Source organism: Dromaius novaehollandiae, chromosome 2, assembly GCF_036370855.1.
Source record: "Dromaius novaehollandiae isolate bDroNov1 chromosome 2, bDroNov1.hap1, whole genome shotgun sequence".
In the NCBI taxonomy this organism is placed as follows: domain Eukaryota; kingdom Metazoa; phylum Chordata; class Aves; order Casuariiformes; family Dromaiidae; genus Dromaius; species Dromaius novaehollandiae.
The window spans coordinates 15,868,055-15,880,951 of NC_088099.1; the positions used below are offsets into that span (position 1 = coordinate 15,868,055).

Here is a 12,897-nt window from a genome sequence, read left to right on the forward strand (position 1 = left end):
TTTTACTAAACTGAAGCATTGCCTGTAGGAGGAATTTTCATTGACTCGCCAGGAGACAGAGTATAATCCATCCAGGTTTTCAAGTGAATTATCTTGTAGTAAATATTGATATAAGCATAGGGCGGGTGGTAGTTATGAATGAACTTCAAGCCAAACTTTGTGTTTGAGTTCTTCTCCTGTTTGCATTACATCTACACAAAGTACAATAATATAGTTAATTCTGTCAACTGTACTATTATAAACCTTGCAGAGCTTTGTTTAATATCTTAGCCACTCCAAGCAAAATCATACAGTTAGTATTTGATGGATGCTACTAGATTAGTGTAACAGAAACATTTTTCTAACATTCAGTTTGGGATTTGGATACATCTTAGGTTCTGTCCCTCCCCTTTTAAAAAAATTAAATGTAGATTTGAAGAATATATTTACAATTTTAAGGGTTTTCCTCTATGATCAGCTTTATGTGTTGACTCTTCAATTTTTCTGCGTAAGCCCAGAGAACCCTAAAGTGCTGTTTCCAAAGCTGTGCAGTCAGTGGCACAAATGGGAAAAATTACCACAGTAATATGGCCAGTATTTAACAGACCAGTTTTCAGAAGATGTGGCCATCAGCTTTCTGAATCTTTAACTAAGGGTTGACATTTTTTTAATTACTGAGGAACCTAAGGTTTAAGGAGAAACATTAAAGTTCTTTGCACTGCGTTCTGTTAATTAGTAGTATTATTGTGATTAGCCTGCATGGGCAAACAGCTGCTGGCTGTATCACCATAATGCATACGCAGCGCTTAGGCATGCCTGTCAGCCAGATCAGTGCAGCTGGCTGCAGTATGTGCTGATTCAAGAAAATAAAGGTAATTGTTACTTTAAGAATCCTGCTCTTTTCATTCCTGCAACCTGGACAATTTAGAGGCACAGATTGCTTCTCTGCGCTCTGTTCATGTCATGCACAGACAGCACTTGTCTGCCATTAAAAGAGAGAGCATCACCATTTATATCAGAATGAGAGATTTCATGTTTTTTTTTTCTGTCTCACTTTTTTGACAGAATTTCTTGCCAAACCTGCCTGGAAAAAAATTGCAAAGAATTTTCAGATCCCCAAATTTCTTTCCACATGTCTTTTCATCTCTGCTCCAGTTGCTAAGTTGGAGTCGGAGCACAGTATAAAGTGGAGAAAGCAGCCATGAATCCGGACCATATAAGGACCTCATCAACTGTTTAAGTAAATTGACTGGTAGAGAGATGAGTGAGACAAACTTTTGAAGTGAATAGTTTCATTATAAAAGAAAGGAAACACACAAACATTTATTCTTTTCCTGTATGTTTGAGAGTATAAAATGATAGTTTTCATCTTGAGACTACACCACACCTCTGTATCAAGTAACATAAGAAATGTCCTCCTGGGTTTGATTAGTGGTCCATCTAGCCTGGTATTCAGTGGCAAAAAATGGAATAGTTTAGGAAGAACCTGTGAGCCTGGCCACCTTCTGAGGTCCGTGGTGCTTAGACTCTCCGAGCATCCAAAATTAGGGATGTTAGGGTGCATATACAGAGGCAGAGTTTTTGTAGAATCTATTTATAGATTTTTTTGTGAATTATTTCTAATACCTTTCAGAATCAATGATAGTGTCTGCCTCTGCTAATTCCTGCAGCAACATGTTCCAGAAGTCCATTACTCACTGTGTAAAGAAGTACTTTCTTTTTAAGCCAATTCCCTAGTAGTTTGTCCAGGTGATCCCGAGTTCGCAAACATGGAATTTGATGAACAGCAGTTCCATGTTCAGCTTAGCATGATTTTGTAAACTCTTTTGTAAACTGCTCTTATCCCCCTCAGCCTTCTCCTCCCCAGAGGGAAAACTCCTAGCCTTTTTTAAGCCTTTTCTTTTAAGGCTCCATCTCCATAACCCTAGTTTAGTCACCCTTCCTCTGTTCTTTCTCTGACTCCACTCTGTGCTTTCTGATGTAGAGGTCCAACCTGCATGTGGGTCCCAAGGTGGGGACACAGCAAAGTGCTGTGCAGCAGATGAATAGTGTTGTCTGATGGTGCCTGACATTTGGTTGACTTTTTTTGGCTGCTGTTGCCCACCCAGTCAGTCATTCATTTCAGACAGCAGTCAGTGGTGACTCTGGGAACCCTTTCCTCAGTCGTGGCTGCCAGTTCCACCCAAGTTCAGCATTGTATTTCCCTTCATGCGCTCTTACCTACTTTGAACTGATATCACATGTTTTGCTGGTGGTGGTGGGCTTTTTTTCTCCTCAATCAATTAGTTTTGTGAAGCCCTTCTGGAGTTCATTAAACTATCTAAAAGACTTTTATATCTTCTGAAAACAAAATGACTTCACTGTTCACTCCCTTCTCCAGTTCACTGATAAAGCTGTTTTATGTGCATTTCATTCCCTTAGAGAGCTTGGAGAGCTTACTGGCATCTTTTGCAGAACTCCAGCATGTTGGTGAGGCAGGATTTCCCTTTACAGAGCAGTGCTGTCGCTTTCCCGCGGGCCCGGCTCTATCTTGTGTTCAGTGATCTTACTCTTTATTGTAGATTCCACTCATTTGTCAGGAAGGAAGTCAGACTTCTGTGTCTGTAGTTCCCAAGATCCTCTCCAGATACATAGGCAACCACCAGTTCCTCTGGCTCCATGGCCATTCATGTGACCACGGCTATATGGCGTAGGTTACACATCATGGCCAGCAGTTACACAATTTCATGCTTGAGTCCCTTCAGGGCTCTTGGGAGAAGACCATCCTTCTGATGTTCTTTGAGACTGCTTTATTCTCTGTCTGAGCATCCTCTGAAGGGTGCTGATTAAATTCTTTCTTATCTTTCTTAATGTCTTGTTTACATTTGACCTGCCATATTTTATGGGTTTTCCCATTCTTATTTGGACAAGTTTTCCATCTGTTAAATGCTGACTTTTTTTCTACACTAACTTTCCCTTTGAACCCTACAGGAGAGTTTCGGACCATTTTGTTTTCTATTTGAATTTTAGCACATGTTTTACCTTAGCTTCTAATACAGTATTTATTAATAGTCTTTAGCCTGCTTTTAGGCTTCTAGCTTTGGGGCATGTACTAGCCAACAGGACACAGACAAAAAAGGAAAAAGAAAGCCTGGAGAAGTATTCTGTGCAACAAAAAGGGTTTCACTTCCCCGAATGTACTGTAAGATGCAGGAAATTTGTACAGTGGCTTCTTTAAAATCCATAATGCTTGCATGGCAGATAATTTACTTTCCAATGGGAAAAAGGAGAGTCTGATTATTGTTTCTTTCTAAAAAAAAAAAAGTTTGTTTATGCTTTGAATATTTTGGCAATGTTCTTGTGCATAAACTTTTTCATATTTATGTGCATAACTTCAGATAGGATGGATGATGGTGTTTAAGTAAAAAGGACCACATTAGTTGTCCTTTTATCATCTAGATAAGCAGCAGCTGGAATAGTTAGTACAGATAGTGCTTTAGCAAGCAGCTGGTTCTTATCTGAATGACGAAGGGTTAGGGTGGAGATCTCTTACTTAAAAAATAATAATAATTAAAAAATCTTGTTTCTGTTCCTATTTTAAGAGAATGGGCAGAAAAGGAGTTAAAGAGAGTCTGTACCATATATGGCTTTCTGTGTTTTTATGAGCATGATCATGAATGACAGATCAATGCTAGGACCCCAGAGAGGGAGCGCTCTCTGTTCAGCCTTGAAAGAGAAGGCTTGGGGGGGATCTTATCAGTGTGTGTGAACACGTAGTGGGAGGGAGAAAAGGAAACAGAGCCAGACTCCTCTCAGTGGTGTCCAGTGAAAGGACAAGAGGAAATGGTCACAAGCTGAAATACAGGAAACTCCATTTAAACATGGGAAAGAGCTTTTTCTGCTGTGCGGGTGGTCAGACACTGGAGCAGGTTGCCCAGAGAGATTGTGGAGTCTCCGTCCTTGGAGATATTCAAAACCCGACTGGACATGGCCCTGGGCAACCTGTGCTAAGTGACCTTGCCTTGAGCAGGGGGTTGGACTAGACGATCTCCAGAGGCCCCTTCCAACCCCAACCATTCAGTGACTCCGAAGTGCCATACAAAGTAGTGCTACTCTGAGGAGTGGCCCTTGCTAGAAGTGTGTGGGAGCCACTCTGCCTGCCTTGCTTTCCTAGCCAGGCCTTTAATGCAGCTCAGGGGTTTGTACATCTTTGCTTACACTACCTACTCTTTGTCAGTTATTCAAACTAAACTATACCAGGATGACACTGATACCAGTGGGAAGGCATGTGTCACTCCAGGTCTTTTAGAAGTGACTTAGGAAGAGAAGGTTTTTATTTGAACTAATCTTGCTGTGGACAGGTGATCTCTGTCTTGCCCTCAGCACAGGTTCCAGTTTTAGTGTATTTTTTCTTACAGAGTTTCTGTAAACAATGTTTGGAAAAGATTTTTTGTAAAAGCTGCCCGGGTATTTGCTGCCTAATTTTTGCTGTTTTATAAAAGGCATTGTATCTTTCATTAAGTATTTGTGTAATTGGCTGTTCATATCTTTATTTAAACACATCTTTTGAGATGCTAATTAGAAATGGAAAATGTTTTCCTCATGAAAATGATTCACTTTAAAAATACATGATTCACTTTTAAAAACATCTAAACACAGTGCTCCAGCTATGTCTTTTATTTACAGCGTAGTTTACTACTTTACCTGGTGTGAATTTCTGTGTATTTCTGTGGTTCATGGCTTTCTTCTTATCTGTATCTTTCTAAAAATCTGTTGAGACTTTCTTACAAATGAGTTTGAAAGTTGATGGGTTGTCACATGAAAAAGGACTGTGTGATATGGCTCACTAGAAGCTGGACAGTTGTTACATAAAATCATCAATATAGTACTAGGAAAATAAATCCCAAAGCACTTTGATATTTTCACATGTTACTGGAAGGCAGTGAAATAAAGGTTAGTTCATCATTTCACACATCTGTCATGCAAGTTTAAGCTCCCAAGCAGTCTAATGTTTTTCTACTCTTTCTTCTTACAGCATTTCAAAATTTAACATTTTTATTCCTTTTTGAACATGCCTTTGATTACTTTAAATCATAAGCTACGAATATTGTTTAATTTACTTTTCAGTAAAGCTGTCAATTGTAATCTGCAATTTAAAAAAACCTAGTAAAACAAATCCTCATTTCACAATTTAAACCTTATTGAGTCTAATTCACTTGCACTGCAAATTTATTATTCTCCTGCAGCTTGACGTGCTTCCAGTTGTAATTGTGTTGACCCTCCGATGCAGTAAATCTCCCCAGTGCTTATCAAACTGAGCGAGATAAGTCTACAATTTGGAACTTCATTAAATATCTCATTTATATTAAACAGATGATGGCTTTGAACAGAAATAATAATTTTTAGAGGCGCCGCGACCTCGGGTTGTGGTCTCAGCTACTCTGGAATGCAGTGTTGCTCAAATCTCCACCCCTCGGTGTCCCAGGCAGCAAGCCAGCAACCAAATGTCACAAGTTGTTAGTCCATCGAGTTGACTTCAAAGCCTCTGTCATGAAGACTGTAGTTAAGAGTGCTTTGTAGCCCTTGAAGCAGTTTTTTAAAAAAATCTTTCATAGCATGCATTTCTTTATCATCTGGGAACTGTGGCTGGAGTGATTAATAATGGGCAGCTATTTAAGAAAAAACAAAAAACCAAAACAAACATGTTGCTTATTATTGTAATTCCTGAAACCATGAGCTCCTCCTCGTTTGCACGTTTAGGCACCAGGCCTGTGAAATAAGCATTCTCAATTCCCGGTGGCTTCGTTCAATGTCTTGCAGCATTTGGTCTCTGCTGTATTTCAATACATATAAAATACATGTAGTGGGTTTTGTTTAAGGATATTGTTTGTAAGATTTAAGTATACACTTTATTATGAAAAGGTATGTTGGTCAAAATAGATAAGGCTTTGATGTGTGAGGTAATGTGATTATCATGCAAAACATCTATTTTCTTAAATTTGTTTATTAGGTTGGGTTTTTTTTTCTTGGGGAGAGCTGGATTCATGCTGTTTGCAGATGAATTGATTTAATGGTCTTGGTGAGGCTCGTTTTGTGCGTTACTGAGGAACTAGAAGGGTGCTGGAGCTCAGGTGAATCGCGAGCTTTGGAGGCAGTGAGGTTGGAGGGTGACGGGCTGAGTGATGGTAGGGGAAGTTGTTTACCTCCATGGTGGGTGACTGGCAGCAGGTTGCTGGTTCCTGACGAACAAGTTGGGAGTCTCAGTTGAGTTACCAGTGCATGGGAGCTCACCGCACTCCCAGGTCCTGCGTTGGCGGCGTCAGCAGAGCTGCCAATAGTTAATGGGGCATCTAAACCAAACTAGGTGATTTCAAACCTTTTTCTTTCCTTGCCCTGCAAGGATTCTCCTTTATGACAAACCGGAGGTGCATACACAGGGAAAAAAGAGGTGACCACAGTCCACAAAGGCTGAAGTAGGTGGTCACTCAGAGGAGTCGGGTGGTGGAGAGCAACTGGGGCAGGAGAATGACTATTTGTGCAGGCTTTTCCCCCATTTACGTGGCCAAGCGAACTCTCTCTCTCTGCTTTTCCGCTACATCCTTGATTTGGCTCTTAATACCCCAAGGAGGCCTGCCTCGACTTGTGGTGGGCAGGGACCCGCTGTTCCCGGGGCCTGTAGGGTTTTGCCAGTTCTGGTTTTTGTGAATGTGACAGGATTCTACAGTAGCAGTAATCAGGGAAAATTCCCGACTGAAGGAAGTGTGTGAAGTCTGTTTACCCCGAGGGCAGGAAAGGCAGAGCAAAGAATTCCTCATAAGCATAAAAAATAAAAATTGATGGGAAGCCACTTTTTTTTTTCCTAACTACAAGACCTTTGAGTGTTTGTGTGTTGGTTGCTAATACATGTGGTGGAGTTTCATGGGGGTTTCCATGATGATTGCATTTGAAAGGAAAACGCACCACTTCAAAAACCAGCAGCAGCCCAGTTCCAACCGGGGCTCCTGTGCTGTGCTCTTGTTCTGACGGGCTGTCAGCATGTGAAAGATGGTGCAGCTGTCTGCCCGTAACGTTGCAAAACCCAGACTGCCTGTTTAAGAAATTGTGCAACAAAGAGACACCAAAATGCAATCTTTTTTTTCCCCACCGATTTTCTGCTGAAAGACTTGAAATTTGACAGGGCACCATGGGAGGTGCAGTGCAAAGTGGCATAGAAAGTTGGTCATTAAGCAGAACTGTCATTGCAAATTATATTTGTCCAGAGCGAAAAGTTCTAGCTCATTTGGTGCCCAGACAGGTCTAGGCCTTAGGCAAGTTGTTATCGTTCCCCCATGCTGCTGAATGGATGCTCAGCGCTGATTTTCCTCTCTCTATGCAGTTGGAGTCACCTGGGAGCCCCTCTGGGCCAGAGCTGCCTATAGAGACTATACTGGATGACAGGGAACGTAGGATTTCCCACTCTCTGTACAGTGGGATCGAGGGTCTCAGCGAATCGCCCACGAGGAATGCTGCGCTGAGTAGGATAATGGGTGAGTCAAATGACCTCTGCTAATCGTACCTGGGCTTTATTCTTTCTGTGATCCATTGAAGGGTGATTAATGTATTATTCATGTGGGAAGCAGGGAAAATGAAAGTTGCACTGACCAATTCAAAACACACCTTAAAATTGTTCCACAGAAGCCTTCTAGATAGCTTAATGTGAGAAAGAACGTCAATAAATGGATTTATAAAGTGAATTTCATATCCCATGGCAGGTAATGGAACAAATAACAGGAGCCTTTAACGTGTTTTTTCAGCATCAAATCTGGGACAATAAATTGTTCATTGGTCTAGTCTGCATTTTGAGTCTTTATTCAAATTAAAAGTCAGTGAGTCTTTCTATAAGGAATTTATAATTATATTTCAGCATTTGTTCTCTTTTTCAGTCATACTGATGCAGCAATAACTAATGAAAACTTGCACCCATTTATGCTTATTAGGGTATTTCATTATTTTGGTTGAATTTTTGCTTTGCAGCACACCAATTTTAAAGCCTGCTAACTTATTATAAACCTACTTTGTTTAGCTTCCATGCCATACCATCTCCATGGCCCCAGTGAATAATGAGGTTATTAGCAGTTACTCTGCAGCAGTTCAGCTTTCTATACACAGATCTAGGTAATAAAGACTTTTTTTGCCACAGGAGTGGTCGGATTTACTGACTAGCTAGGGATTAGCATGAAAGGATTTTCAAATTTAAAACAAAAAAAGCAGTTTGATTAAAATACCACCTGACATAAGAAACTGTGATTGCTTGCTTGAGTTGCAAGTTTTAAACATAAAATACAGCCATTAAATCTGCAACTCTTAGTGGCTTGACACTCATGAACTATATTAGTAGAGGCTGTTGCCATAAACTTGATATGAAACAAGACTGAATTTAGTTTCAAATTCCTTAAGATAGATTTTCAGCTTTAGAAAGTTAAAATCCATGATTTGGGCCCTTTTGCCAGTTAACAGTTGGCATATATATTTTGCTGCGTGTGTGCTGACTTTTAAATTTTTATCTCTCGGGATTTTTTGTTCAGTAGCAAAAAAACAATGTTGTTGAACTCTCTGAAAAGCCACGATTTTGCTACCAGGATATTTCATCTTTTTTTTTGTCTTTGTGTGTGCATTTGAGCAGCAGTAATTAAAAATAAATCATGTGTTCTATTCTATTGCATTACATTTTGTGCAAATCAGAAGAAAGACTACGTTCCAGAGTATCAAAGCAGCATGAAACTTTTTCACCCGAAGTCATACATACCTAAAGAAGAATAGTTTTTTAATTTTTATATTTGTTGAAAAATTTAAGGAGTGATAAAATAATCTGAAGGCTTTAGCACTATTTTTGCAAGTAAGAGGCTAGTCAGTTTTCATTTAGTTTCAGGGTTTTAGATAAAATATTTGAAAAGCACTAACTTCTGCTTTTTCCATCAGTGTTGCAGAGGATTTACATGTAGAACTCATATAAGCATTAACAAATTATCACTTAAACACCTTGTCCAACGATGGGAGAACAGACCCGGAGAGTGTCTGTGTGCACATGTGTCAAGCAATGCAGTGTAATTGCACATCACAGGAGCACAGGACTTGCCATGCCAAATCCAACCAGGGATTCGTCAGATTTGATATCATTCCGTTAGTGGTAGCCAACAGCTGATGTTTCAACAAAAAGCCAAAAACCTTTCCAAAACTCTTAAAATCTAATGCTTTTGCTTACTTCTACAGTGTATGCATAGGGGATAAAAATCCATCCTGCCTTTTGTAAGTTTTTCTTATAGTCTAAAATAGACATTCTGATTTCTTCTGAGCCTGTATTATTTTGAGAGACCAGGAACTGTGTAGAAAGTTGGTTTAAAATAGGTTGTGACTTAAAACCATGGATGATTTAGTTGGAAGCACGTGGAAGGTCAAATCATGCCTGAACCACATAGTGAATGTGATGTAGTCCAGCGTAACTGAAAACTGTTTTTTCTAGGACTGGGTCGTTCTCTTCTGCAATCACTGCAGCTTCACAAAGCCGTAATGTTTAAACCCATTTTTAGGTAGCAGTCAGTTTTCTAATATCTTAATCTTTCTGAAGGAGTCAGTATAATGAAAGTAAAATCTCAGTGTTTTCAAACTTTTGTCATATTGCTGCATGTGTGTTTCCTTGCGGTGCTATATAACACATGTATTATTACCCGTTGGCACAGATATATTCAGTTGTTTGTTTTAGAATACCTAAAGGTTGTAAAACTCAGTTTTTATTATCCAGTCGACTTCTGGTCCTATTAGCATTTATAATGGGAAAAATCTCAGAACTTTTATTTTCCCAAGCATGTATATGTGGTGTTACGTGACTGTTCAAAAACATCTTCCTCTCTTGAAAACTGGCCTAAAAGCCAGTGTTAGTCATAAGAACAGTCTGGCCAAGTAAAGTTAAAGGTCCGTTCCTTTGCATACTGTGTCTGGCCATGAAGACAGGCAATAAGGCCGTACTGGTTCCCTTGAGTATTCTCCCAGTCTCTAGTGGTCCTCTGTCTTGGGGCTGCCTAAGTCAATTGGTGACTTTTTATTTAGCCCTCAGAGGATTTAAAAATGTAAACTTTTAGTGTTCTTGGTACATTGTGGTGAGGAGGTCACGGTTGGATTTCATGTGTGAAAGATTCCTCTGTCTTTCTGCCTCTTCTACTGTGTCATAAAATTGATGGCTTTGATCTTTCTCCCTTCCTAAATCAGTCTATTCAGAAGTGATAATCTCAAGATTTGGAAAATTCCCACTCTTCTCAGTCATTTCTTAAAGTTGGGGAAAAAACAAAATCCCACTTTTAAATGACTTTTTTTTTTTTAATATACCTAATGTAATTTTCAAGAAAGGTATTTAAGACTGTTTTCTTGCTCTTTCAGTCCATAACTGACAGCAGGACCTGGTTGTCACAGCCTTGTGATACTGGGAGTAAAGTACCCATTTTAGAACACTTTACATTATAGAAGAAACATTTGCTTACTGCAAGAGGACTACATGAAACTTTTCAAGTTTCTGATGATTCATATGTAGATCTACTTCTTTTCTAGAAGATGATTATTACTAGTATTTTATATATTTTCTTATGCTTTCTTACTATTTATATTTCACTAAAAAATTTTTAGGGAGAAGAGAAGAGATACCTCTTTCTGTTTTCAGGGATTTTCAGCTTTGACCAGGCTGTTTCTCTTTATACATTTTGGGTGTTCTCTTCTAAAAATATGATGGCTAGAATAAACCCTTCCTTTTATTTATTTATTTTTAATATTTTCCCGTAGCCCGTTTGTAGTACATTCAAAATAATAACTGTGTAATTCTAGCTTGTTTGGCTACATGGTTAAAAATTCAAGTCTTTGTTTCTGATATACCTTTCTTGTATATCATCCAGTATGCTCCTGGGTTTTGCAATACACAAATACAAAGCTGCTATCTATATAAATTATTCTTATTGAACAAACAGCTTAATACAAAGTCATCTTTCATCCTTTTCTTTTAGTTGCTGATATTTTCTTATGAAAGTGGCAGGTTTTGTTGCTAATGGTTACTAAACAGAAGTTATTTATCGGGGGTACACAGAATAACAATGGCTTGCACTGAATCTACTTTTCATCCTTCAGGATCCCCCAGAACAACATAAACTATGATACCTGCTACACAACAGGAATTACTTTGTTCTCTACATAAATAATTGCTGTCTTTGGGATACAATCAGGAGAAAGCCCTATGGAAAAATTCAAAGCTAGATATGTAGAGTGTGTGTCTCTCTTAAATGAAAATTACACTTTACAAGCTCAGTGCAGGTCCCCAGCTAACAATTTATTCAGAACATGGTGGTCTGCTGCGGTGCTCTCTGAGCACCCTCTTCAGATCCAGAGCCTGGACAGAGTCGAGGCATTTTTGTGCAACAACCAGACGATAGCTCTTTCATTATTGCATCCATTTTAAGGATTGGTTCTTGGAGTTACTTCAAATAAGTAGAAAATAAAGATACTGCTAAATTGCCTGTTCTTCTTCTGCAGGATCACTGCTTTTCTTAGATGTTCCCCATACAGGTAATTCCAGTCCCACTTCTATTAGGCTTGGGAAATTAGATGATGTGGGGATCCATGGATATTTTGCCGCAACTCAGTACGCTGATATGCACAAAGGTGCTGTTACTGAAAAATAAATAAATGAAGATCTGGATAAGTTCTAATTTCTTATTGCACATTTTTCTGTATCCCTCCTGTAGGACTATCTTATCAGTATTATCATCATAACTATTTTCTTTTATTATTATTTCTATTATTATTTTCCTGTCTTCTATACTTGTCGAAATAAGGCCTTCTCTTCAGATTGCCAACATATTTTTCATTTTTTGTGCAAGTGTTTTAAGTTTGGGGGGATGGAGTGACAGAATTTTTTAGTATGCTCAATAACTCATTGTTTTGTAGTTGCTGATTTTTTGGTCTGGCAGGTCAGGAATCACTTGGCATGTCAGAGCAAAAAGGGCTGCCTAGTTTCTGGTGGAAGAAGCTTGAAGTGTATGGTTGGTCTGAATCACACAATGTCAAAATGCTCATGAGAATCAGTAATAAAGCAATATTGGATTTGAGTATTCCTCATAAGGGTGTTCAACAGATTAAGAAGTTCCAAACTTTTTTTTTAAACTTTCCTTTAAAGGGAGAGCAATAGCAAAAGCACAAGACCCAGGCCAGATATGATAGGAAGGCTTAGTCTAGTGTGGGAGCCAAGTTGCTTCAGCAAAGAGCTTAACCAAACTTCCGAGGTTTCCAAGATTTGAAAGGACTTTCTGGGACCTGGAGTAGTTGGCTCCTTTGTGAGTGGGATTGTTTTTGCTTTCTGTAGTGTGTATGATCAGTTTTTTTCGGAGAGCTTTATTTTCATTATTTAATTCAAGTCCAAACTATTTTCAAGTCAAGTTTGAGGAGCTGGTGGTTGGCATATTTTTCCTGCTAAGTCGGAAGTCCTTATGGAGCTGGAGACCAGTTATTTGGTACGGGAACTTTGAGACTTCGCTTTTTCTGCACAGGCAGATGTGAAGCCTTTGAATGCCTTCTTACCATATCCTTGGTATGGTCATCAGGGTTTAGATTGGTCCTTGCAAGAAATTTGACCCTCATCACCAGAGATGTGAAACACTTGAAAGGGAAAATGTTTTCCCTTCCTTATTACCCCATCCAAACTACTGCATATTACTACAGATTACCATGCCGAAATTGAATGGAGGCCAAACTGAACTTCAAAAGTGCTCAGATTCTAAATTAAACAGAGCTTTTCTAGCCTGAGAGAATATTATTGTTTTCGAGAGGTTTGTAGACAGCTCGAGCAAAGCGTCAGATTTGTGGATCGGTCACGATATACTGATGCTTACTGGGTTTGAAGTTTCTTTGATGTTTCCTTGCAATATT

General features: G+C 39.1%; 1 protein-coding gene across 12 annotated transcripts in view; it reads left to right on the forward strand.

Moving 5' to 3' along the window:
* PARD3 (par-3 family cell polarity regulator) overlaps positions 1 to 12,897 on the forward strand; it is a 465,794-nt gene that overhangs the window by 290,500 nt on the left and 162,397 nt on the right. For all 12 annotated transcript variants that reach the window (XM_064505791.1, XM_064505797.1, XM_064505794.1 and 9 more), the window contains one exon: positions 7,334 to 7,484. In XM_064505791.1, coding sequence (XP_064361861.1) covers positions 7,334 to 7,484 — 151 coding nt within the window. The remainder of the gene's footprint in view (positions 1 to 7,333; positions 7,485 to 12,897) is intronic.